General features: G+C 36.8%; 1 protein-coding gene across 3 annotated transcripts in view; it reads left to right on the top strand.

Moving 5' to 3' along the window:
- The window catches only part of KrT95D (phosphofurin acidic cluster sorting protein KrT95D), a 94,276-nt gene that overhangs the window by 62,320 nt on the left and 4,997 nt on the right, over positions 1 to 26,959 (top strand). For 2 of the 3 annotated variants that reach the window (XM_019048460.2, XM_019048461.2), the window contains exons 3-18: positions 7,438 to 7,527; positions 8,946 to 9,071; positions 10,110 to 10,236; positions 11,072 to 11,193; positions 12,016 to 12,277; positions 13,588 to 13,659; positions 15,867 to 15,997; positions 18,344 to 18,490; positions 19,151 to 19,359; positions 20,004 to 20,158; positions 21,368 to 21,563; positions 22,903 to 22,945; positions 24,214 to 24,323; positions 24,571 to 24,794; positions 25,135 to 25,251; positions 25,911 to 26,020. In XM_019048460.2, coding sequence (XP_018904005.1) covers positions 7,438 to 7,527; positions 8,946 to 9,071; positions 10,110 to 10,236; positions 11,072 to 11,193; positions 12,016 to 12,277; positions 13,588 to 13,659; positions 15,867 to 15,997; positions 18,344 to 18,490; positions 19,151 to 19,359; positions 20,004 to 20,158; positions 21,368 to 21,563; positions 22,903 to 22,945; positions 24,214 to 24,323; positions 24,571 to 24,794; positions 25,135 to 25,251; positions 25,911 to 26,020 — 2,241 coding nt within the window. The remainder of the gene's footprint in view (positions 1 to 7,437; positions 7,528 to 8,945; positions 9,072 to 10,109; positions 10,237 to 11,071; positions 11,194 to 12,015; positions 12,278 to 13,587; positions 13,660 to 15,866; positions 15,998 to 18,343; positions 18,491 to 19,150; positions 19,360 to 20,003; positions 20,159 to 21,367; positions 21,564 to 22,902; positions 22,946 to 24,213; positions 24,324 to 24,570; positions 24,795 to 25,134; positions 25,252 to 25,910; positions 26,021 to 26,959) is intronic. The other variant, XM_019048462.2, reaches the window with a different exon arrangement.

Raw genomic sequence — 26,959 nt, 5'->3', positions numbered from 1 at the left:
GCCGGACGAAGGAACCGAGACAAGGACCCTCAGAGTCAGCCGGGTTTACCTTCATTTTTTAGAGTAGCTTCGGCGGCTCTTAGACATACCGTTTCTCTTTTCAAAGAGTCCTTGAATACTCCAGGTCTGATACCGAAGTCTTCATATTGCCCCCGGGCCACCACAGCCCCCCCGTAGGGGGGGATGGGCCTGTTACAATGAAACATTGCATTAAAATGCGGAAAGTCACAGAAGAGCTTCAAACTTAGCATCAAATCCGAGTGGAACTTCTTGCCAATGTCAACGCAAACGCAGCCTGCGACTTTAAAGTGAGTTTTCAAAACTCTTAGCCCCCTGCCCCCCTCATTTTTGGTTGCAGAGCGGGTAAAAACCGGGAAATTCACCACAAATAAGCCCGAAACTAATGTCCAACTTGAGAAGGACCCTTGAAACGTTGCGATCAGTCGGAGCATTGAAATACAGGGACTGCCGCCCCCTTAAAGTACGGAAACATCCATAAAACCCCCGCTGCCCCCCTCATTTTTTGTTGCGGAGCGGGTAAAAACCGGGAAAATCGCCAGAAATGATGCCCGAAACTACTGTCCAACTTGACGCGGACCCTTGAAACGTTGCGCCCAGTCGGAGAGCTGCAACACAGGAACTGCCGCGCACTTTAAGGATGGAATCATTCATAAAACCCTTCGCTGCCCCCCTCATTTTTCATTGCGGGGCTGTTATAGGAACCGGGGCATCATTTTTGGCGAATTTCCCGGTTCTTACCAGCTCTGCAACGAAAAAAGAGGGGGGCAGCGGGGGTTTTATGGATGTTTCCGTCCCTAAAGTGGGCGGCAGTTCCTATATTGCAGTTCTCCGACTGGGCGCAACGTTTCAAGGGTCCGCGTCAAGTTGGACAGTAGTTTCGGGCATCATTTCTGGCGATTTTCCCGGTTTTTACCCGCTCCGCAACAAAAAATGAGGGGGGCAGCGGGGTTTTATGGATGTTTCCGTACTTCCGTACTACAGTCGGAGAACTGCAATATAGGAACTGCCGCCCACTTTAGGGACGGAAACATCCATAAAACCCCCGCTGCCCCCCTCTTTTTTCGTTGCAGAGCTGGTAAGAACCGGGAAATTCGCCAAAAATGATGCCCCGGTTCCTATAACAGCCCCGCAATGAAAAATGAGGGGGGCAGCGAAGGGTTTTATGAATTTGTCTTGACTCTCAGTATAAAGGGACTCTACCAGAGACAAGAGACCCTCCACTAGTATCGGCCATGGTGGAAGCTTTTACTTTCAGGACTTCAGCATTATACTGTTGACTTACCTACACGGTTGATGTTCAACAACGTGTGGGCAGTTTCGTTTTGCAAACAAGCCGATGGCCGAAGGTTGGGAAACTTGTTTGGCTCATGTCGGCACCCGAAGCTCATCATCCACCATGTAGGAAGGTCAACAGCCGAAATTAGGGTGATGACTGTTGCTCCCTTATACTTGTCCATAAGGTATCGTTGAATCCCCGAAAGTAAAAGCTTCCACCTGCCGCCAAAGGTCAGTGGAGGGTCTCTTGTCTCTGAAAGGAACGTAGCTCCTTTCGAAGGTTGCAAAATTGACTCGAACCATTCAATTTTTTACAGGAATGTAGCTGTGCAATTTCTGTCCAAAATGTTTCTAATTTTTGCATGAGATTAGAAGAAAAATCAATGAAATTTTCGGTTAGAAATGACCAAGATTTTCCTGGTGAAAATGCAAAATCGCTTCCCGGAAGAGAGAGAGCGTTACTCTACTCATTTTTTTCTCGTCAAATTTTTAAGAGTCTGGACTCCGGATCCAAGAGACTTTTTTCCACTGTAACGTTCCTCAAGAGTAAATCGGCGGTGTAACTATCAAACCACGTATCTCGGTTTGCGACGTCGCAGACTTCCTGTCATACTTTATTTTTTAAATGAAAAACTTCTTGACATCCAGTCTTGAAAATTTCTGTGATTTTTCCTCTTGCGCGGAGAAAATTCCGTGAAAATTTCAAGGAATGATATTGATTTGGTCTACTTCAAAAAAATAAAATGTGAGCGTAGATTTTTAAACACCGCAAACGAGATACGTGGTTTGGTAGTTTCACCGTCGAAATATATTTCATAAGCAGAAATGCGGCAACGTTGAAATGTTGTTACGTCGTTTTTCCTCAGGACGTCAGAGCGGGACCCGTTATTGGTGCCATTATTATTTTCCCGAGCGAATTTCACTTTCGGTCCATTTTTCAGGAGCCCGGAGGCCCGCACGAATTGGAGTGGGCACAGCCGGAGACAAAAGGGCGGCTCCGGCGCGGGTTCTCAACGGGAGATACGCGGTTGTGGCTTAATGACGGGGTCGGCGGGCCCCGGGCCGGAATCACGCCTCGTGCCCCGCGTTGCGCCAGGCGTTTCCGCCTCGCTCGAATCGCATCCTATCCGATAAGTTTTGATAACAGTCCTCCGGCCGCAGCCGCATTCCGTCACAGCATCACGGAGCCCCGAGAGATTTGACCGGGAGCATTGCCGCCGAATAAAGTTCTCGTCACAATCCAACGTCGATGAGTGTGAGCTTTTTTTCATTTTCTGGGCAGGGTGTCTAGTATCAGGAAAAGCCGGAAAATATCAGGAATTTTGGCCGATCAGGAAAATATCAGGAAATCGGAAAAATTGGACGTTTTATCAGGAATTTTTCTTACGCGAATCTCCTCAGCGGAGAGGTCTTACTGCTTTTTGCCTACCGTACCAGGAGTCGTCGCGCCGTCTTTGTTTCCGATAATTTCTCACCCGTAGCGCTTGTGTCGTATAGTGAAGGCCTCATCAAAACTCAGGAAAATATCGGGAATTTTTAAAATGAAAAAATCAGGAATTTTTCATGAAATATCAGGAAAAATCAGGAAAATAGCAGGATTTTTCAAAATTAAAAAATACTAGACACTCATGAAGACACAAGTGTGACGGGTGGCAAGACGTTGCGCCGTGTTGTACATCTAGAATTATGAAAATGATGGGAAAAACACGGCGAAACAGGATACAAATCTACGCGCTCTTAAGTCGAGAGATTGCCTACATATGCATCTGAAGGCGAACATTTAAACGTAACAAGAACGCCTCGCGACACCTTCGGCGCAATGTAATAAGGAATGAGAGAAGCAAAAATGACCATCACATGGAAACAAGAAACATTCTAGTGAGAACAACAAGAGATGTTGACACTGGCTAGGACTGGGATAGCTTGGAGTTTAGGGGAGTCAGGTTTTTTCAACAAATTACCTAAAGAGTTGACAGAGATCTTCGTCAAAGCTGAGTCGCCAAATTTGTTCATTAAGATATTAAAAGAACACTTTTTACTAAACGCTTACTACACCTTGCAAGAATTTTTAAATTTGTAACATTCATCTGTTTTGCAACTTTTTTTAATTCGACTTGTGTTGAGCCTTTCTGTTCAGGCTAATGTACACGGAGAAAAAAACTTCGTGTGTGGGACCCGAAGTTGAGCTCATTTGGATCTTTGAAGTTTTCGGATCACGTACCTACAAACTTGAGGTCCAGCTGCCGAAGTTCGGGTCAGACATCGAGACACTTCGGTATGTACCGGAGTACTTCAGATGTGTGACCCGAACCCTTCGGTATGTATTGAAGTATTTCAGATGTCTGACCCGAACTTCGGCCGCTGGACCTCAAGTTTTTAGATACGTTATCCGAAAACTTCAGAGATCCATATGGCCTCAACTTCGGGTCCCACGCACGAAGTTTTTTTCTCCGTGTACTAATCTTAGAAATAAAATTATATAAAGAAACATACATGAAGTACAGCAAAACAGGATGCAAATCAACGTACTCCGAAGTTGAGAAATTGCCTACGCATGAATATTGAAGGCGAACATAAGGACGCAGTGCAGCAGTGAAATGACGCAAAACGTTCACCGGCGGGAGGTGCTTGTTACTGCGCAACGCTTAAATTGCACTCAAGAATATTTTTATCATCGCATAAAAATGGTTATGGCATCACAGTAAACGTGAGGAGTAGCAAGGTCGTCACTTCGTCCCATTGTGAGTTACTTGACGGTGAAATCTTCCCAAATTTCCCAAGTTCGTCCTCAGTACGTTTATGTGCTCGCCTTCATTGCGCGTGAGTAGGCAATTTCTCAACTCAGGAGTACGCTGATCGGTATCCTGTCCGCCGTTTTCCTCATCATTTTCATTTTTCTTTATCTTCACCGCAGCGCGACGTCTTGCTCACTTTTACAGTCTGTTTTATCATCTCTTAACACGACGAGACAAAAAAAAAAAAAAAAAAAAAAAAAAAAAAAAAAAAAAAAAAAAAAAAAAATGCTGGTTTTGGAGATTTCACAGCTTACAAAATAATAAATCGATCACTGAGACCAAGTGCGAATTTAAGCCATCATGTTACTTGTCTTCTAATCAAAATGTGGTGTGCGACATGACTCGTGCACAGTGATGGAAAATATCATGAAATTTATCGCGTGAAATTTCATGGAATTTGTCGAAACTTTTGGGGATACACCCAGGAGGCCCAGAAACGCCTGGAAACAGTGATTCTAGATTTTGACATTTTTCACCCCAGAAGCATTCACTGGTTGCAAATGTTTTCGTTCGGTTTGGAGGTTAGCTTGGGACTAAATTCCTATCTCAACTCCCTTTCGTGCCCCCCTTCGTGCACCTCATTCGGGTAGCACATACTGCTGCATCAACAGAAAGACCATCTGAAATTATTTCCGGACCTCCAGAAGTTTAATTGATAATTCCGAAAAAACTAACAAATTTCAAATTTTGTGAAATCTCTCCGAGCCCTTTGAAAGTTCACTTTCCATCTCTCTTCGTGCTTACGCAATGTAAACTGCCCTCTGAAATTAACTTCCAACCAAGATATTGACAATGAAAAAGTGGAGGGATTACCCGGATGGTTTCACGATAACTGGAATAGTTTTGTCGCCGTAATAGACACCACACATCTCGGTCATATTTTTAGTAGAAACGATAATGACTCGATTTTTTTTGCACTAATCTACACAGAGTTACGTGCTATAACGCTTTTCAAAGATGTATCGCTCTACTTTTCAATGTTAATATATAAATGGCCGAAAATGTGCTGTCTGTTACGCTGACTTTCTACCGCGTAACACACAGCACATTTTCGGAATTTACGTAATATTAATTGAGAAGTAGAGCAATAAATCATTAGAATGCGTTATAATACATAACCGACATAACCCTTTGAAGATTAATGCGAAAACATTCGAGTGATTATCATTTCTACTATTTATCGGACCGCGTTAAACAGAAAAGAACCAAGCCACATCAGCTGTTGCCTTTAACCGGGCAATTTAATATTTTACATGAAAACGGTTGTGCGGATTTTAACGCGAATTTCAGTGAATTTTTTTCCATAGCACGAAGCGAATTCCTTGAAATTTTCAAACGATTCCGCACAAACGTTCTTTCGTAAAAAATTAAATCGCCCCTTTTAAATTTGGCAGTAGCTGATGTGGCTTGGTTTCTTTCTGTTAAACGCGGTCCAAATATGACCGAAAAATGTGTTGTCTGTTACGGCGACAAAACTATTCCAGTTATCATGAAAGCACCCACCCCATCGTCAAGAAACTGGCACCGCAATCACACGCTGAATGTGGGAGCTGAATGTGGCTTGAATGTGGAGATCATCGGCCCGATGCCTGAATTTTGCGCGTGACGCGCAAAATTCAGCAACGATTCTCAGCAACCATCGGACCAATTTTGAATTTTGTCTGAACTATTCGAGTAGATTTGATACACATCTGGATGAAAATAACTCGAATCTGCTAAATTTCAGCCGTTGGGCGATGACTGTTGACTTCCACATTCAGGTGCTAAATTCAGCGTCTGATTGCGGCATGAATTCCTCTCTTTGGAACACGATCCGATTCGTCGCTGTCTCGTGGCCGTTGACCCCCTGCTCGAGGGGAACGCTGATTCGTCGGCATGTTTCACCTTTGTAATTTAAATAACACCAAAAATAGAAGTTATTTTTCTCTGGAAATCGAAAGCCCTGTAATTACCGCCCGCGTGCGGGGGCGGGGGTCACAGGTGCGCGGCGCGGTGCCCCCGCAAAACGAGTCCCCGACAAGGGATTCGGAGATGTTAATCGTTAATGTCACCTGCCCTAATTGCGAGTCACGGCTTATCGTCACCTCGTAATTTTCCCACCACCCCACGTCCACCCACGACCCGCTCTCGCTCTTATTACCAATCCCGGTAAGTATACCTCCGGAGCAATATTTTTAGCCGCGGTGACGTAATCAATACCGGTGACGGATGGCGGGGGTGTCCGCCACCGCTCACGTACGTTTTTCAATTTTCCTGTCATTCATCACCGAGTCAAAGGTCTTGCTTCCTTACCCTCTTTTCTGCTTTTCCGCCAGGTTCCTTCCTTGCTTTTATCCAAATTGCCCACCGCCAGAATTCCTCCCGTCCTAAGGAACAACGCCGTACTCTGCCATGCTAAGGAAGAACGCCGTACACTGGAAAAAAAAAAACACATTGGATCTAGAGTTCAGACTCTTAAAAACATCGACAAGAAAAAATACTCTTGATTCAATCAGATTTAAGCTTAAATCAAGAACCAAGCCACTTAATTTGAGCGGATTTCCTTTTGATTTAAGCTTAAATCTGATTGAATCAAGAGTCCTTTTTCTTGTCGATGTTTTCAAGAGTCTTGACTCTAGATCCACTGTGTTTTTTTCCCCAGTGTATGAACCTTCACGCGTTGTCAAATTTCACTCGATAAAACACGAATTTCCTGGTGAACTTACGAATATATTTAGCTAATTATTTTCGCAATTTCACCTAATGTTCCTGAAAATTTCAAGAAAAAATATTCATAAATTTCCACAGGAATTAGTATTTTATCGAAGGAGATTTAGCAACTCTCGAATGTTTATACGGCGCTCTTCCTTAGCACGGCAGTATTAGCATTCAACCCCTACCAAATTTACTTCTGATAAATTACAAATTTGCAGGTAAATCTGTGAATATTTTTCATTCAATTTTTCAGAGAATTTGATTCGTGATCAGCTCTATATTATTTGAAAATTTTAAGAGAACCCATTCATGACACTCCTTGAAAAAGGACATTTTATTGGAGGAAATTTGGCAACTCTTGAATGTTCATGCGGCGTTCTTCCTTAGCACGACAATACAGAACAAAGTAAGGTGAAGAGTTTCTATAAAAGCAGGAAAAACTTGAAAAGTCTAGTAATTTTACTCAACCGTGAAAATTCGTGATGTTTTTCTGTAAAATTTTGATTTTACTGAACATCGAGCAGTGCAGTCTGGAATATTGTTCTGTAAATTCTTTTTTGTAGATTTGTGATATCATTTGTGATAAAATACCCCGAGAATCATTTTTGTTGCGCTTTCAATCTGTAATTATTTTTCCTTCTTCTTTTTCCAGGGATCCAAGCGCACCTTACGTTCCAATGAATTAGTTTTAACACCGAACGGACTTTTAGACACGGAGCTACAGCTTAACTTTTCCTTGCAGGTGAGAGGAACGTTTTCTACTTCTGATATCAGCGTTTTTGCGCAGAAGTTACCGGATGAGAATTAGTGGATGTCAAGTGGCTTTCCAGTAAAAAAGAAGAAGAATAAAGCACAGAACATGTACAGATTAACAAGAAACATGGCAAAAGCACCGCGTTAAGCAGAAAGGAACCAAGCTTTATCAGCTATTGTCAAATTTAATCGGGCAATTTAATTTTTTTTATAAATACGGTTCCGCGGATTTTTGTGCAAATTCCAGTAAATTTTCTGCACAGTACGCAATTCCTTACAATTTTCAAAGGAGTCCGCACAAACGTCCTCTCGCAAAAAATCAAATTGCCCAGTTAAATTTGGCAGTAGCTGATGTGACTTGGTTCCTTTCTGCTAAACGCGGTCCAAAAGATCTCCCACGTGACTGGTCTTTTTTCTATTTTCTTTTTTTTGAGCCTGTGTGGCAACGTAGCATGAATTTAAGCTCCTAATCCCATGGATAAAGCGTTTCTCGAGCACATTGTTCCAATGGAATTAATCAATCATCCTAATGTTTGTATACTTATAAAAACTGAAATGGTATTTGTGGTTGGTAATGAGAGTCCAAGTCCAATTTAAGGGGCTTGGAGGACAAGTAAGGCGCATGAGTGCAATTTTTGCTATTTAGAGAAGTACGTGTTTGAAGTTTCGAAATTACATGGATCCTCATGGCGGAAAGAAAGTTCTTACTGACTTTTTGATGCTTAAAAATTGGAATTTGGATGCGAAAGTTCACAGAATATGCATTAAGATTAGTTTTACTTAAAATCATCAATATCTCAGCGTTTTCAAAAGCTACACTTATGCGTCTTGTCCTCCAAACCCCTCAATTCTATTAGAACCTGCGTGCACATATGCCTAAAATTTTACTCCTCAGCCCCGTTTTTTTTTTCAAAATTAGCACATAGCATAGTCGATTTAGCTTATCATGCTGAGGAGGCAACGAAGAACATCACATAAAATCATAGCAAAATTTTGCTGGTATTGGATTCTTCTGTTTCTGCGCAGGGTTCTTCATGTTGATGAGTCAGTAAAAATTACTTCATAGGTGAATGAAATATCTATACCCAAAACATAAATTTATGTCGCTCTGGAGCCTCGGAGAATTCGGAGATACAAGAATACCTGTGAATATAACCTTGAACAAGAAAGTATTCCCCCCATCAATGAAAAACATCTTTGAATTTGTAAGCACTTTTCGAAGTGGGATTTTTAAGCAGTGCAATCTGTGGAACTTTAATTCTTTCAGATGAGAACGGGGTGTTTTCTATGTCATAACAACTGAAATCATCAGTAGTAATTTTTTTGTGACTGGGAGTTGCTTCATTTTTTGTTTGTTTGTTTGTTTGTTTTTTTTTCAACGATTAAATTGCTCCGTTTCTGTTGCAGTATCCACATTTTCTGAAGAGGGATGGCAATAAACTTCACATTATGCTTCAAAGACGAAAGAGATACAAGAATCGAACAATCCTAGGTTATAAAACTTTAGCAGAAGGCATCATAAACATGTCTTTGGTTAGTTAAACATATTCTTTATGAAATTTTTATTGTTTAATGCAGTGGCGAGGCGTGAATGATCGATTTTCGATGTTTCTCCATCTAAAGTCGTGGTAAGGAATCGATTATTAAGGTGCTTGCTGCAAACACCCTGTTAATCGATCCTTTTCATAAGTTTATATGGCAGATCAATCAATATATCGCAAAGCACGCCACGCCACTGGTTTAGTGTAAGTAAACTAAAACTATCAGAACTTGTAGTAAAAAAATACCAGGAGTTTGTTTTTCTTGTGTGCTGTGAAAATAATCAAGCTGTGACTGGAAGCCTCAACATTTATATTATTCTCTAGTTTTTAAGGGAAAAGACTTCCAGGTATTCAATCTCTTTGGTCCTATTTAGATTTTTTTTTACAACCTATTGTTATTTAACTCACGTTCGTTCTCTAAAAAAATAATACTTGACCCGAAATCTGCGACATCTTTTTTTCCCAGTTTTACATTGTTGTAAAAGTGTGTTCCCTTACTATGACTTGAAATTAGTACAGGAATCTCTGATCATTCAAATATTTTGCTTCTAAGATACTTATTTTTGAAGATGCCAAGAAAAAGTTCCGAGTGAGATGTCATTTCATTTCTTCATGCCCTTTCAAGAATATGCTTTGAAAATTATTTTAAAAAGATCGAGAAATATATTCTTGCACAAATAAAATAAAATAAATTAATTTTTAAACCTCTTATTGTTTGTGGTTTTCTAATTTCACCTCAGATATGTATCAAATGCAAGTGATGCATTTTGAATTTATTAAGTAAACTCTACTTATTTCCTGAATCAAAGTTTATGATCTCTTCCTAAATTTTTCATAATTTCTGACACATTGCTCCTTTACAATGGCAGAAAGCCTCTCAGTAACTTAATCAACATTTTCTTCTAATGTTTGCTTCCTAAAATTCGCATTGCTTCCTAAAACTCCCGAATAAAGTTCAATAATCATGTACTTACAATTTTCATTTTCTTTACATTTTCGATTTGTAACCCTTCTTTTTATTATATTACAGGTCTTACAGAGGCAAATAGATTTAGATCTAGATTTACTCAGTGATAGTAAGGTAAACAATGTCATTGCTCGAGTTACTGTCAATTCCTTAAATAGTCAACCAGTGGATCATGACATCAAACAAGCAGGTTTGTCGCAAGCTAAGCAGTGTCTATCAATTGATTTTATAGTGCAGCAGCATGTTAGAAATGATATGTGATACATGCATAGCAGAGAGTATCACTACTTTTTTGTCTAGGAGGACTAATTTTTAATAAGTTCATCTACATAGATGTGTAGCCTTGTTCCCCACTAAATTCTACCGCTCGTTTTCTTTTTATGTATGTGCCAGACTATCACAGTGTATTCACATCCGTGCACTGATTTATAGATGTATATATACTAGTATTGCAGTCGCCGCCTACTATAAAAATGCTGTAATATCCTAGATCAAGTCCTGAGGAAATTACGTCCCAAGAATGGGAATGGGACATCCCAAACGCAGAGTGTAAGCGAATACTTTGTGTATATGTATGTGGATGTTTCTCAATGAAAGTTTTCCAGAGACACATATTTTACCTGCAAATTTTCGGTGTTGTCCCTAGAAAAGTTCATACCTCCAGGAACGAGAGTGAAGAGTGGTATTTTGTGCATATCTCTTTTGGCGTTTCATTTTCTTTTTTTTCTTTTTTTTTATTATTTTTTTAAATAGGTTCATTGAAACATAAATCTCCAAATACACATCTGACTGATTTTTATGTTTGTTCTGGGTTTCTTGAACTACTCAGTTAAGAAGTTACCGTGTCCCATTTTTTTGTATTATTAGCCGTGAAAAGCAATCATAAAATTCTGAAGTCAAGGTCCTAGAGTCTAAGAGCCGGAAAAAAGCTGATTGAGAACAGTTACCTGGTTTCTCTTTTTCGTTATCCAACTCAAAATGCTATGAGTCCAATCACCCATAATTTTTTGTTTGTTTTATCGCAGATCGAACTGGTGAATTTTCTGATGAAGATGAAGAGCTCAGCAGTAACGAAGAAGGCTCTGATTCTGAGCCAGCTATTGAAGATAGGCGTCCTCGAAAGCCAAAAATTCCAGTCAATGCAAGAGTAAGTTGTCACATGATCATATCGTGTCGGAGGTTCATGAAGAAGTCAGGAGAGATTTTTTGTTATCACTCTTTTAATAGCTCCTTTTCGAAAAAGGCTCAAGTTTTTCAAATTTTAATCAATGCAAGTTTAAGAAAACCTCAAACAAGGCAAAAAAATATGGCTCTTAGGAATTTTGATAATTAATCAAAATTCGATGGAGTATTTTAGGGGTGAATCCTTTATATTGTAATAGTTTGCTACCACTGAGAAGACTATCAAGGAGGAGGAGGAGGAAATTTCATAATTAAACAAATTTCAAATTAGATACAAACTTGTCATTAAAATGAAAGATTAGTTATGGCTGTCATTTATGAAAGTACAGTTTTTTAAACCGTAAAAAGAAAAAACCACCTCATTCGTATAGAAAAAATACATACTTAAAAAATTAATGGTTGATCCCTTATTGAAATACTGCATTCTTATCATAAAATTTGCCAAAATTTTGCATGTGTATTATCCCACCTAGTAACTCCCAAAAATTTTGTCATGAACTCGTCGTATAAACATTATCGCAAGTCCAATTTTGGCAGTAATGCTGTGACAACATTTTCACAACCACTTTTTGCCAGGCGGGATTTCTTCATACGGTGGTATTCAATTAGAAGTGTAGCTATGGATCTGCATGAGTGATTTTCAGTGGGAGCTGAATTTTTAGATTTTTTGAAACAGTATAAAAAGAAATCGAGCAATTTTACCATCTAAACTTTTGGAGCCATTGTAGTCATATTGCGTCCTATTTGAGTATTTAAACACTAATATTATGGTATTTTGCTTTTTTAGCAACGAAATTTGAAGCAAAAATTCATATCGTTGCTCAAAAGATTCAGAGTCAACGAAGATTTACAAGCTCTAGAGGCAGGAAGAGAAACCATAAGTCATAAGTTATCAGGGGGGGACATGGACCCTGCAGATATCGAGGATCTTTTTGAAGAGTTAGAGGATCTGTCAGACAGCGGCCCAGAAGTTGATACTATGAGTATAACCTCAACCCCAAAACCATCTCTGAGACCTTTCTTCTCAAGTAGTCGCTCGCTGTTCCAAGGTAAGTTTTTTTCATGATCCACCCTTCCGACTATTTCATGCCTCAAGTATAGTGCCCAGAAAATCTGTTTCAATATTTTTCAATGAGTTTATTTTTGTCACGGACTCAGTTTTTTATTTTTTCTCTCTACAATAGTTGACCCTCAGGTCGTTTGTTAAAAAAAGATTCTTTTCTTGTTATCCACCTTGATGTTATTTGTTTTTATTCCCACTGAGTCCTCGGGTATAATGTATATTTTTTTGAGTGAAACTCAAGGCGGATAATCCCCTCAGAAATTTTTCTTCTCCTCTTTTTCAAAATAGTGTAATCTGAATGCTAACCAAGAAATTTATTTGAAGCCCAAAATTAATTAAAGTGGTTTATGCAAGGGCTTTAATTGGGAGGGAAACTTTTTTCCAAGGATCCCTTTTAACCAATAGAGCTCAGTTCTTTGAAGTTCAAGGTAGGTAGCTTTATTTCCTAGATAATATAAATAATTATATTGTGTATTTTTCCATCCTTAAGAAAAATTCCCTGGTTTTGATTAACTCATATATACTGTTTTGAATTTTGCTTCTTTTCATGCATTTAAAATGTACGTATGATGCTTTACACTCGCCTTCATGATTTGCGCTGTAATTACTCAGTTGCTTACAGCTTTCAACCCCTAATTGTCAAGACGTAATCAATGCAAGAGAGATTTTTCTGTTTTGACAGGCGTAAAAAATAATTATTAATGTGAGAGTAGTTTAGAGCTAATGCTGTATTTTACTAATGAGTAGGTTTCATTCCTTCTAGTTGTCAAGAATACAATTTTTCATCAGTTTTTCTTCTTTTTTGTATTGACTGAGTTTGATTAAGCCCAATTTTGTTGTTTTCAGTAATGCATTTGTCTTTGATATGTAGTATACATTTTTAATTTAGCTAACTTGATTTCTTAGAGTCATTCATGACATGGTGCACTTTCATCTTTTTCAGTCGTATTTTAATTATTATTTTTTGCTAATCTTTAAGCTGCAACCATAAAAAAAGAGGCAGAGGTGGCTCAGTTGTCTTAGATACTCACTCCCTCCCTCTTTTTTTTTGCTTCTGCACGAACTAATACATTGAAAAATGATTAAACTGCAATAAATTGAGTATTTAGAGGTTTCCTTTATTTTTCAATAAAATGCTTTGAAGTTTGCTCTGTGATTATCCATAGCTTTTCTTATTGATTGAAGTGCTGTTGAAAAGATGAAAGGCATCATTTGTGAATTATTAATTTGAATGAGAACAGAGTTTTGATAAACTTTTTTATAACGTATGTGTTTGCTTGTGTGTGCTCGTTTTAGGCCGATATCATCCGAAAAATTGCCACGCTTCAAAAGCTTCCTATAGCAATGCTTCGCATCAGACCAACTCAGGTTAGCATTTATAACTGTAATCACAGTTACAACAGCTACATTCACTCATTAGAATACAGTTATAACAGTTTAAATGATACCAGCTGTTAATCAAAAACCTTACTATTCATGTTTGAAATGTCATAATTATTTGTATAACTTTTCAATATTTCTGTTCCATAATTTGTTTTTGTCAGTGTCCTTCAGTACATCGGTCACATTTGACTGATTTATGGAAGAAAATGTCCTCCACAACCCTTGAATTTCTCATGGGACATTATGCCCTATGGATAACCTCCGAGAGATCTAATCGATGATGAGCTGAGCAAATTTAGACAAATTGATTTGCCCCTTAATTAAACACTCTCAATATTCTGCCATCATAAAAATCATGTCTTATTTGGAATTGCAGTAGACTAATATCATTTTAAATGATGCTGTAACCTATCAAATTGAACAAAATGAAAATGTATAAGTTCCCATTTTAATTAGATAAAATCCTGATTAAATATTCTTGCATGTTCAAAATGCTTTATGTTTTTGAACATCTATGGATAGCAGCGATGTCTGAATGTCGGTCGTAAATTAATCCGCTGATTTTTCAATGAAAGGAAAATTCATTTTGACATTATTTTTCTGTGTTTTCAATCTTCATGTTTCAACATCCAAATGTTATAGCTTCCCCTGAATACGTTGATAAGCGGTCATTTTAGATTTAGAGCTCGAAATTTAATTTCTGAATATGCAGGATATTTTTTTCAGTTTTGGAGGAAGTGAGTCTTAATAATTTTTCGTGTTTTTACTGACTTCTTAAAGAGGTGTGCAATATCGGTCCAGCCTTTTTAGCAAAAAACATGTGCACTGCCTTACTAATCAACTGAAATTTTGTAATTATGTATTCATACCCCTATTTAATGTTTTTGCCAGCAAAATTTCTACATATTAAAATTGTTTGGTAGCTATCTTCTTTGCTGATCGCTCGACTCATTTTTCACCACCTTATTGTTTATTATTTAAAATTTCTGCACTTTAAACAAAAAAAAAAAATTCTATCCATTTAAGAGATTATGTAAGTATGCAGTCTTTTGATCAATTAGATTGGTCCGAAAATATTAGATCCTACTCTCACTTATAAATCTCTATTCATTAATGGAAATTTTCTCTTGAAGTGTTTTTTTTTCTCTCTCTCTCTCTCTCTATCCGTTTTGTGCATCAGAAACTTCTTACGGTTTGACAGGAATTCATTTAGAATTGGGTCCCATGGTTGCTCAATGTTCCATCCTATTACGTTATTAACTCATGGTAAATGCATTTCCATAGGTTTTGTGCGGCCTTCGAGTATGATTCCCTGTAATTTCAATTTTTTTTTCTCTTTTCATTCCTATGAACAAAATTCCTTTGAAAACATTAAGTTTAGGAACTCCCAACACTATTTTCCCCCTGCACACACATGAGTTTGTGAGAGTTGTTGTTCAGGAAGCAAATCTTAGTCGTTTTTCGGTTTATCTTGACTAGCAACTGTGACTCAGTATACATATCTCCCTAAATTATACATCATTGCAGTTTTCATTTTTTAATTACAAGTACTGAGTTATTCACACATCAAGCATGTAATTTTTCCCCTAGGTATAATGTCCTTTTACTCTCCCTCAATTTTTTTGGTATTCATTTTATCAAGAATGATGTAAATTCTCCATATTCGTACACATTTCACTCATATTTCGCTTTGCCCCACCTGCCTGTCTCCTTTTAGCCAATTTTCATGGATTCCTGAGAATATCATTCGTACGCATGAAATATTTTGTATTATTGTTTTTGTGGTCCAAAAATGAGTCTCTCATTGAGACTTGGAGACCAAATTTCAAGTTCCATTGCAAGGCAAATAACTTTAAAAAATCTTGAAGTAATCTATGTTGATCTAAAGAGTTCCCTTCAATAATAGGTTATGTGATTTAAGGTAAGATGTGTGGGTACATTAGTTAGTAAATTTGAATGTTTCGATTTTCGTGCTTTTTTCTCCTTGGAGTGCTTTTTATTTGAAATAGAATTTCAATTTATCAATTCGTATAAATGCTTGGTACATTTTGGTCCATTGTCTTTTACAGGTAGACATTTTACAACATTTTTAAGGTGAATAATTTATATTTTCTCACTTGGGCTCTGAAAATAATTTTCTAAAACCATCTTTGGTGTTGTAAGATATGATTATCATTCGATCTTTCTTACAGAAAAAGGAGGAGAGAGGCTAAGTGACGAAAGCTCAAAAAAGGCTGATTCAGACTCACATCCAGAAAATTGGACTGATAGTGACCCACCACCTCCCTCAACATCGTCACCGCTAGCGTCTGATGAGAAGAAGGTTTGATTCTTTTCCCAGCTGATGTTTCCTTTTCTTCTCGATAGCAATCTACAGTTTGCTGTTTTTTGAATCTCCGATTCTAATTTCTGGCTTTGTTTTACCTTCAAAAAAGTGTGAACCTAGTACCATTCTCATATCCTAATTTAAATTGAGTATCTGTGGCACAATTTGATGGGATTTTTTTCCTCTCTCGTAGCAATTTACTTTTGAAGAAGTTTTATCACCACTAGACTTGTTCAAGAATGAAACTAAACTGGAGCAAAACTCTAAATCTATCGTTTTGCTTTATTTATTTATTTATTTATTTGTTAATTAATTTATTTTGTTTTGTTTTTTGTTTTTGTATTAACCTATCCTAACTTGAGGAATATTTCACTCATTGCGCCGAACACAGTGCGTTCGCTGTTTCGCGGGAAAAGTATATTAGCGCCTACAAGAGTCGCGGAATACTTCACGCATTGCGCCAAACACAGTGCCGTTGTTGGTCGACGCGAAAAGTATATCAGCGCCTACAAAAGTGCCGGAATACTTCACGCATTGCGCCAAACACTGTGCAGATACTTTTTTTACAATTTGTAACTTGATTTTCTAAGAAGAATGAGAACAAAGAGTCTGAAAATCCGACTTGGAACATTTTTCGCGTCATTTCAAAATATGCGGTTTAAGGCAGCTATGATGACTTCTCGCTTGATTAAATTTCCTTGTCCTAAGCGTATTTCTCGGGTGAAGGGTGAAGAAGGCTGATTACCTCTCAAATTCAGTCGCCATCTTGGATTTGGGGCACCCTCTTTGACCGGGGTTTTTTATGACTGCATGCTTGAAATGTGCGACTAAAGTGATATAAGAATTGAAATCTAACTTGTCTAATCACATAAAATCCAAAAAATGCTCCCTCCTACCTTTCAAAATTGGCAGCCATCTTGGATTTAGGGTACCCCCTTTGAAAAGGAGGCCTTTATGACTTCATATATGAAATTCACAACAAACATTTTATCAGAATTGTTATCTGATATTGATATCAGATGCCTGATCACGTAAGAATTTAAAAAATACACCCTCCTGCCTTTCAAATTTGACCGCCATCTTGGCTTTTGGGACACCCTCTTTGACCCGTGGGGGGGGGGGGGGTTGGTGGGGATGTTATGACTTTATATATGATGTGGGTGACCAAAGTGACATTGGAATTGATACCTAACTTGCCTAATCACTTATAATTTCAAAAAATGCACCCTCCTGCCTTTTAGATTTGACCGCCATCTTGGATTTAGGGTACCCCCTTCGACCAGGAGGCCTTTATGACTTTATATATAAAATTTACGAAAAAAGGTACATCAGAATTGATATTTCAGGTGTCTGATCAAGTAAAAATTTAAAAAATACACCTTGCTGTCTTTCAAATTTGGCCGCCATCTTGGATTTGGGGCACTGTTGTGGATTGGAGGGCTTTTATGACTCCACATATGAAATCGACGACCAAATTTACATCAGAATTGATACCTCACTTGCCCAATAACGTAAAATTTTAAAAAAAATGCACCCTTCTGCCTTTCAAATTTAGTCGCCATATTTGATTTGGGGCTTTTTCGTTGACCGGGGGGCTATTATGACTTCTTATATGAAATTTTGAATCCTTATATGAAATTTTGGACCAAAATTTCATAAGAATTGATATCTCACTTGCCTAATCACGTAAAAATTTACAAAATGCACCCTCCTGCCTTTCAAAGTCAGACATATTGAATGCGGGGCAGTATCTTTGACTGTGGAGGGGAGGGGGGGGGGCTGTTTTGACTTCATACATTAAATCTACTACCAAAATGACCCAGAAAATGATACCTCACATGCCACTCTTTATTGACCACAAATATTCTTTAGTTTTTTCCTGCGCCCCCCCCCCTCCCACAAAAAAGAATTTTCCCCTGGAACTTCAAATATACACCCCTTTTTCTTTTTCTTCTTTTCCCCCATTCCTTCCACCCTAATTCTGTGTAGTCACAAAGTTTTTGGATTTTGACCTTTTTCATATTCATTTAAAAAAAATTTTGCTTATGTTTGAAATTTCAATTTTGACTTTTTTTATTTATATTTATTTTCATCTTGACTGCCGTTCTCCACTCGCTGGAACCCCCCCCCCCCCCTCCTATACCTGACCCAGAAATGATATATGTGATAATCGATATCACTAAAATTAGAAAGTTGAAATCATACATTAATAGGAGTAAATTTAATGTGCAAGGAATCTTGCTACGAATTTTGGCTTTTGAATGCTCTAAAACCATTGACAATTAATGGAGCCAGTACATAGAAGTGAAACGATTGAAAACTATATTTTAATATTTTTTTCAGGAGATCAATGAGAAAAAGACTCGACTCTTCACACGAGAGAAAAATGCATCAAGTGGAAAAGGAAAAAAACAATCCATCAGTGATAAAGTCGATGTTAAAAATATGAACAACAACTGTGTCGTAGATATGACTTCCAATAATTTAGAGGTAAGTTCTAACACTATTTCAAAGTAAGCCACAAGTTTTCTCTTGTTCAAAATTATTTTGAAATCAGCAGAATCAAAATGCTACTTCAAAAATTACAATGAGTTTTTCGTCTCAAGATTCCAAGCTGAGTGAAAAGTTCCAGTTATGCCACTGAGCTCCCTTTCATGGTAATAATCAGAACAATATTCAATTTACCCTGAAACTAAACCTGTCAGTTGCTTCCTTGAATTGTGGAAATGTTATGAATAGATTTTTCTCTTCGATGGAGGCGTGTATTACATTACTGAAGATTGCACTTATGCACTGATGCTTTCACCATACATGGAAGCACAGTGGAATATGGATTTTTTTTTACTGTCAAGGTAAACATTACTGGAGTAAGGGAGGTAGATTTACCTCTTTCTCTTGGCACCCTCTCCCAAAAAATCCTCCCCTCCCCCCAATCCCCCAAAAAACTTATGCTGTTGACGTATAAATTGAGAGACTTAAAGCGTCTACTCCAATAAATTGTAGGGTCCGTTACATCCCAAAATTAATTTGACTTAATTAGAGATTATCTCATTCTACCAAAATTACTACTCTCATGTGCTACTGCTTTGTATATTTCACTGCAGTGATGTAGGACCACCAAATACACAATTTTCCTCAACTCTGTTGCAGATGAGAAAAGGTTTATTAGAACAGCTTGGTCGGATTCTTGGTCCTGAAGACTGGTTACCCGAATCAGTGGTTTTAGTAAACGGAGCTGATGCTTATGGTTGTGTTCTCACTCAAAAACTAGTCAGTAGCTCTCTTAGAGTCATTACAACTTCCAATGCTGCGGATATTAAAGCTGCTGTGATTGCCCTTGTCAATAAAATACAAAAATGGTAAGTATTGTTAAATATTTATTGATATATTTTGGCATTTTTCTTGGCAAAATAAAATTGTGCTTGATATTGAACCATCAATACCTAACCTAACCATCTCTATTCAACAAACGAAAATCTTGCTTTGATTTAACCTTTAGTGAACCTACTCATGCAAAGAAAGTAACGGAAAATCCTTGTATAATATTGTTGAATTATTCATAATTAATCAAACACGCTGTTGTCCAATCAAACTTAAACCACATCGATGCAATTCTTCCTACACTTTCTCTACTTAGTGTTTTGATCATTATTTTTAGCCAGCCACAAAATATGCAAGAATTTCGGTAAAACACCACGACTGAAAATGTGTATTTCATTAGAGATTGCAATAGGGCTAGTCTGATGGGTAGGAGAGATAAATGTTAGAGGGAGGAAAATAATATCATCAAATCTTACCGTATAGCCAGCTGTGAAGCAAATTTTAACCAACCTTCAAAAAACACTTTTGTTACCATACATGTTTTTGCTTTGTACACTTTGCTCATAAAATTATATCGTTGGTTGGTTCATTACAGAACACATTTAATCCCAGATTTATTTTATTTATGTTTATCCATTTTTTTTCGTAGAGTTTAAATGATTATTTTTTATTTCTTTTCCAGTTGTATCACAAGTCCGAAGCCTCTGAGTGTCATTAAATTAATACTTGCCGGATCAGATGGATTTGTCAATTTAGTTTTACGGAACTATGTCGAACAGTTTTCTTATAAACCTGTCGACTGGCAAAACTATATCAGATTTTTAGTCATTCCTTTAGGTGAGTATGTTTCAGTAATCTATCAGTAAAGCTGTTGCAAACTCCCACCAGACTCAACCTTTCTGGTATAGAAGCTGCTGTTAGAGTTTTGTAATAATTTAGCAAATATCAAGTCACACCGATTGACTTTTTGGGAATCTAGAAAAATTTTCCAGTAAGGAGGAGAATTATCTCACCCTCTATGTAACATTAATGCGTATCAGTGGGGTTTTGGGTAATTCATTTTAAGTATTAAATGGGAACCAAGACCCCCGTGTTTATATCATGAAAATAGAGTGTGATTTTCAGAAATGAGGGGCTTAAAGGACAAGGCGCATAAGCAGATTGAAAGTTCAATCTGACTATTTGTTGCCTAAAAATTGGAATTTGGGAGCGAATTCTTCACAGAATGTGCATTAAGACCAGTTTTACCTAAAATCATTAGTATCTAAATTATTTCAAAAACTGCACTTATACGCCTTGTCCTCCAAGCCCCTCAAATACTTAATTGGTAACTTACATAAGCTGAAGAAAAAAAAATAAATGCCAGAGGGAAATGACTAAAAGCAAGTGTTCAAAATTTATGGAAAACCTCATCATAGCAAAACAGTGCCGAAGCTGGAAAGTTTTAAGGGAGATAATTTTCTTTCGACTTAGATCAGAATTTAGGTTATTCAACAAAGTTTATGTATATGTATTAGGCAAGAATTCTGGTGTGCTCACTGAATATTTCTTGTCTTGAAATCTCCTTTGGTGCTGCTGTGTACATCAAATTTCCCAAAGTTTATGGAAGTTTCAAGAAACGTATTAAAATTTTGGCCTGAAAGAGAAATTTTAAATAATCATTCTTTCAACTTATTTTCCAAATTTCAGTGCTATGAAAACGCATTTTAATCAAAAGGAACTGTATCCAATAGCCTGTGTCACACTGTCAAAACTAGCCATCAAAATATCAAGGTCAAGTGTTGTGATTGGCTTATTCGATGACTTGGACCAATCACAGCACTTGACCTTGACATTCTGATGGAGTATTTTGATAGTGTGACACAGGCTATTCTAGCATAAGCCATGAGATCCTTTAGAATACATGTATGACAGGGATCATGCCTTGATGGATGTGGTTCCTTTTGATTTAAATGCGTTCATAAATGTTAAGGAACTGAAAAAACTCTAGAATGATTGAATTATCTTTAATTCTAATTTCGATTATGTTTTTTTTTTTTTTTTCAGGCACTAATTTCCTCAGTAGGTATCTAAGTAGCGTAGACTCTCTGTATGGCGCCTTATTTGTAAATGAAAGCTGGAAGGAGGCTTTAGAGCAAAATGATGCAACCGAACTAATCAGTAGGATCTCTCAGTATTTGAACGCAGCTCACACAGTTCAATTTCCAATAGCAGAAGCCATGATCACATACAAAGAAAAGAGGTGAAGTGTGATTCTGATTTCTTTATTTCACATCTGAATTCCGTTGTAGATTAGGCTTGCATACTTTTGCAGACATTTTATAAAATTATTCAAAAACAATTTTTTTGATAAAAATTCCCAATTTTGTCTCTAAAATTATTGTTTAGTTGGTCTGATTTAGTTGCAAAAAATTGCATCGATTTGGTAAGTGTTTTAAGCTAGCCATCATCATAGAATTTCTAGATTGAATCTCTCTCTTAACGAGACTTTTTACATCAAGTTCTCACTAATTTGGTTGGAAAAATCTTAAATTGTGAAACAGAAGCTCAGTCTCTAAAGTCAATGAAAAAAGCTGTTGTAGACTTAGTAGAAGAAAACTTCAACTGTCGATTCATTCTTAGCTCTTCATGAGTAGTCGCAGTGCCATTATTTTATTGCTTGCTTCACATTTTGTGGAGTGGAGATAATATTTTGTTTTATCGTATTATCCCATCTCCCTATCCTCCTCCCCCAATTTTAAACTCATTCACTTTCAGAACTTGCCTTGGATACATCAGCAGTTTTTTACTTTTGAGTGGCACGCATTAACTGATCGATAAATCTCTGCATTGCAGCACTTTTATCCACAGTTAATCCTCGATTGCTGTTGGACAGCTGCACAGTCACTTGCAAACTTTAAGTAAACAACTACCAACCTATCTAACCTGAACTCTAACAAGTCTGGCTCCATACATCTTATTTTTACGTTCATAACTACTGTAATTGTCAAATACTATTGCTATCACTAAAATTTTGACTAAAGAGTGGGAAAATTCTTGAGGTTAATTTTTAATTCATGCCGATTGAAAGATTTTGCCGAGCATTCCAGGAAGCACCAAGTTTTTTGTATTTCATGCTATCATTTTTGGCAGGTAGACATCTCATTTTGATATTCATCCTGATTTTTCAGATGAGAACTACTGTTATTTACAAGTGAGCATTGTAATTTATTCGTATTTTTCTTGTATCAAATCTATTTGAGCTAATTGAAATCTTCACGGAAAGAAATTAAATGTTGATTTATTATTTATACTGTTAAAAAGATGTCCGACAATTTTCAAATGCTGATTTTACATTTTAACAAATGCTAACGTAACTACGCCCACTGCAAAACGTACAAATTAAAATGTTATGTCAGCCTTTTTGTATTGTAAAATCAGCATTTGAAACTTGTCGGACATCTTTTTAACAGTATAAATGCCAAATCAACATTTAATTTTTTTCCGTGTTGAATATTCAACTTTGAATGCTTGATAACCATGTTAATTTCTTTTATTTGGTCTGTAATAGTAACCGAAAAATTCATCTGCTTGTTTTACAGCTCTGATGAGGAATCAAGTCAGATATTCATCCCTTTCATTAATGTAAGTCATTTTAAATTTTTGCTTTTGATAACCTTTCCTGCCTGATCAGTTCAAATCAAAATCATGTTAGAAACTTTAGAACTACTTAATTTTGCTCATTTCAGAAACACTTGTCAAACGAATTCCACTATTGGATTAAGTGTCTATTTGATCAACTAGTTGTACATTTTCTCCTCTCAAAAATTCAAAATGAAAAAAAAAAAATTGTTGAATAACAAACTGTGGGTTTAACTGTATCTTTAATCTTTAGGTCTTAAGGAGGAGTAAAATTTCAGACCTTCTTTTCTTGGCTCCAGCTTTAAATGGTTTTGAACAGTTTTATCTCTTTTGGCAATTGATATATTCACTGTTCTCCACAATCCAAAACCTGCTTGTTGCATTCATATCTTTTGTCCTGTATGATTCGTGACACCTCATCTGTAGACTTTGCCCGTATAAGTTGTAGGTAAAAATTCCACCCTTCAATCAATCGAAAAACCATTTTTCATTTGTATGCTAGAGTCAACAGTTTACATCTAAACTTGTTCCATTAGCAATGGACCTGTTGCAAACTTCAGCTGTAGCAAAAGAAAGAGTTATTTCTTTTAGAAAATGGTTCAAAAATCATGATGAGTGGGAACGTCTGAAATACATTCCTGACTTCACAATCTGTGTAAGAAATATGCATTTTTTAAGCTTCCAGCTTCAAAAACAATTCTACAGCACAGGTGAAAATTTTGCACTAAGAGTTGTTCCATCCGACCCTTGCCGGCTAGGAAGTTACACAATATTTAACGTGGCCAACACCAAACTGCCAAAACACACGTGATGAGACGGGATTTTATCAACCAGTGTGCTTATATTTACATTTTCTTTGTGTTGATTAAGACCCTGGTGCCTTCTCACGATTTGCGTGCAGAAGCGTCAGCCATGTTAAAATTTGTATAGCATCCTAGTGCGCAAAGGTTTGATTGAATAATTTCTTTTACAAAATGTTCACCTATACCGTAGTATCGCTTTAAAAGTTGGAAACTTAAAAAGGCGCATATTTCTTACCTAGATGGTGAAGTTAGGAGTGTATTTCAGACTATCCCGATGGGCTCATCGTAATTTTTGAGCTGTTTTCTTTAATTAACTACTCTTCTCAGTGCTCTAACTGAAATATGCAACAGGCCCATTAGGATCGATTTAATTCTGTCTTTTAAGTTTTAAAAGCAATCATTAAGGTGAATAGGTTTATCGTAATATATGTCTACTAACTGACACCATGTTTATGTTCTTGAACTCAGGATGTTCGCGTCGGTTCATCTGAAGTTGTCCTAGAAATTGAAGATGGAGGCAATTCTCCACCACGAACTCCACCTTCATCTCCAAATATGAGCACCAATTTCCAGCAAAGGTAAAATTAGTGAATAAGGTTTCACTTGATAATTTATTTTCTAATTTTTTTTTATGTCAATGGTTGATCAGTGAACAGTACATTGTGCGTCATATCTTCAATAATAGTAGATACACTGTATAATGCAGATAGTATCTGGTTTCAATGTGCAAGATATCTCTTTATTTTGGTTTCTTAATGATGCCTCCATTCTGTTCCCGTAAAAAAGTAATATTGTGTGATCAATCCATCTATATTTTAATTTCAGAGAAAACTTTGAGCCAGTAGAACTCCAGGTTGACTTTTGGTCAAGTTCCAGTAACTCTACCAAAAATTCAGACTGTAAGCCAGACAATAAGAAAAACGATCAAGTTAAATCCACTCTCAAAACATCTTTCAAACACCTCCAAGTTTCGCGGTTACCTGCTCCTGGAGATACACCTTCATTCAACTTTACACTATCGTATTCAACCAAGGAGAAAAAGCAGAAAAGTAAGCATCCTATTTGATTCTAACCGTTTTGTTTCACAAATTTCCAACGTTTTTCTTCTATTTTTTTCTAAATTATGTAGGATTGACTGGACTAAGAATTGAAAGTTTCGATTAAAATTTCAAAGATAGTTATTTTTCCAGTATAAAATTTATCACGAACACCATCTAATTAAGACACAAATCAATCATGTGCTCAATAACATCAGCCAGAGCGTTCTATGAAAATTTGAATTCTTCTCAAGGTAAATATATTGTCAGAACACCATGCAATAATCTGCTTTTTATCCGAGATACAGACGTACAACTACTAATACTACTTTTGCAATTTCCTTACTTACAGTTATGCGCCTTGGAAAGAAAAAAGAAAAGGAAAAAGAAAATGAAATTCGCAGTGTAGCAGTTGATGGAATTACTAGGCTCATTTGTTCTCCAAAAACACAACATGCCCCATTAAAAGGTTAGTATGTGTCTAACAATGTTAAGCGACTGTCTTTATTTAAAAAAATATATGTAAATTTTATCATTCAATGTAATTATTATGTTATTCTCGTATCCTCAATCTGTCTTTGTCAAGTAGTAATTCAATTAAAAGGAAAAGAAAGCCCCTCTTGCAAAAAAGTGTCCTCCCTCGTTTGAGTTTGTCTAATATTTTGTCCCTTGATTTGCTACCCACAGGGTTGCCACAGTTGGGGAATTTTAAGAAACCAGGGCAAAATCTGGAAATGTAAGAGAAAATGACCAGGGTGTCAGGAAAAAATTGTTCACTCACCTTCATTCGCTTCCTAGAACGGGTTTCACGCTTTAAACAAAAAAAAAAAATTTAATTTGTCCAATTTTTCACAAACTATTTCAAATAATGTCTTTTTAATCATATGGCATATCCTCCAATGTCAGAAAACTTTACCAAAATGTGTTTGGGAAATGTCACAGAATTTCTTTTTCTAAGTAACGTGGTAACACTTCAACTTATACATATTTAGGCCCTTTTTTCCTCGACTTTGTTGACCTTCCAAAAAGTCAGTACATATTTGAATAACGTATATGTATGTAATATGTGTGTATTTTAATTTTTCCTAGCCACTCAACGCCACTAATCTGTTTTATTGATGTTTCTAGTCATTATAGATGGTGCTGATTGGTCAGGAGTCAAATTCTTCCAGCTGTCTTCGCAGTGGCAAACACACATAAGACATTTTCCAGTCCTGCTCTTTTCGGAGATTACTTAAGTAAGTCGACAGTTCTAAATACTGGTAACAGATTCCAGGTGCTTCAGAATTTTCAAGTAAATGCTTGTCAATAATTTTTGTTTATCGGGTTTCTAATAGAAGTGTGCTATCAGAGTTTTTAAAGTTATTTCAAAGATTTTCTTTTTCTTTTCAGAATCAGTTTTGTTAGCCGGCTGCCAGGTATGCCAAACAAAACTTGTGTGGAAAAGATAAGGAAAACTCTGATCAGATTTTACTTTTTGGGATAGCACACTCTTTCTTTCGAGTTGGATATTGTAATTATTACCTGAAGTTCTTCCTCTATATACGTCTTGAAAGTTCAATATAAGCCCAAATTGAAGGGTATTACAATCACCGAAAAATATTCTAATGAGTTTTCAACGGCAGTATTTTCAAAATGTTCTTGGAAGACTGGTGTAGCACTGGTAAAATTTGTGTGGCAATAAATAGCTTTCAAGGGGGAAAGGCTGAAGGAGACGTTGCATCTTCCCTAAGTGCAGGTATTTTATTATTATAATGAGACTTGAAAAATCTATGGTGAAAGGAGCATAAATATATTGGCACAGAATGTAAGGCTAAAACAACAGAATCATACTTGAACCATAACTTGAAAACTTTCAATGGTCCAGACTGAAAAATACATGTACAGAAAACTTTCGTTAAAAGTATTTGGTTGATTTTATACATGTCCTCAACCTCAACTACATTTTATGCAGAGCTATGAAAGAGGTGTCAGAGGAGAAATCTCATGGTGTTCGCGTAGTTCTTAGTTTAACTCTCAGTCTCCTAGTTATGGAGATTACACTCCATTGAGAAATTCAATGGCGAAGTATGTTGTGGTAAATTTTCAATTGATTTTCAAGTCTGCATTTTCTTTCGTTCTCTTAAATTTTGTAATTTTCAATGGTTTTGTGTTAATTCAATTTTTTCAAAACCTTT

This window comes from Bemisia tabaci, chromosome 2, assembly GCF_918797505.1.
Source record: "Bemisia tabaci chromosome 2, PGI_BMITA_v3".
In the NCBI taxonomy this organism is placed as follows: domain Eukaryota; kingdom Metazoa; phylum Arthropoda; class Insecta; order Hemiptera; family Aleyrodidae; genus Bemisia; species Bemisia tabaci.
Note: the sequence above shows the minus strand (reverse complement) of the source record. Positions and strands in the feature narration are given on the sequence as shown.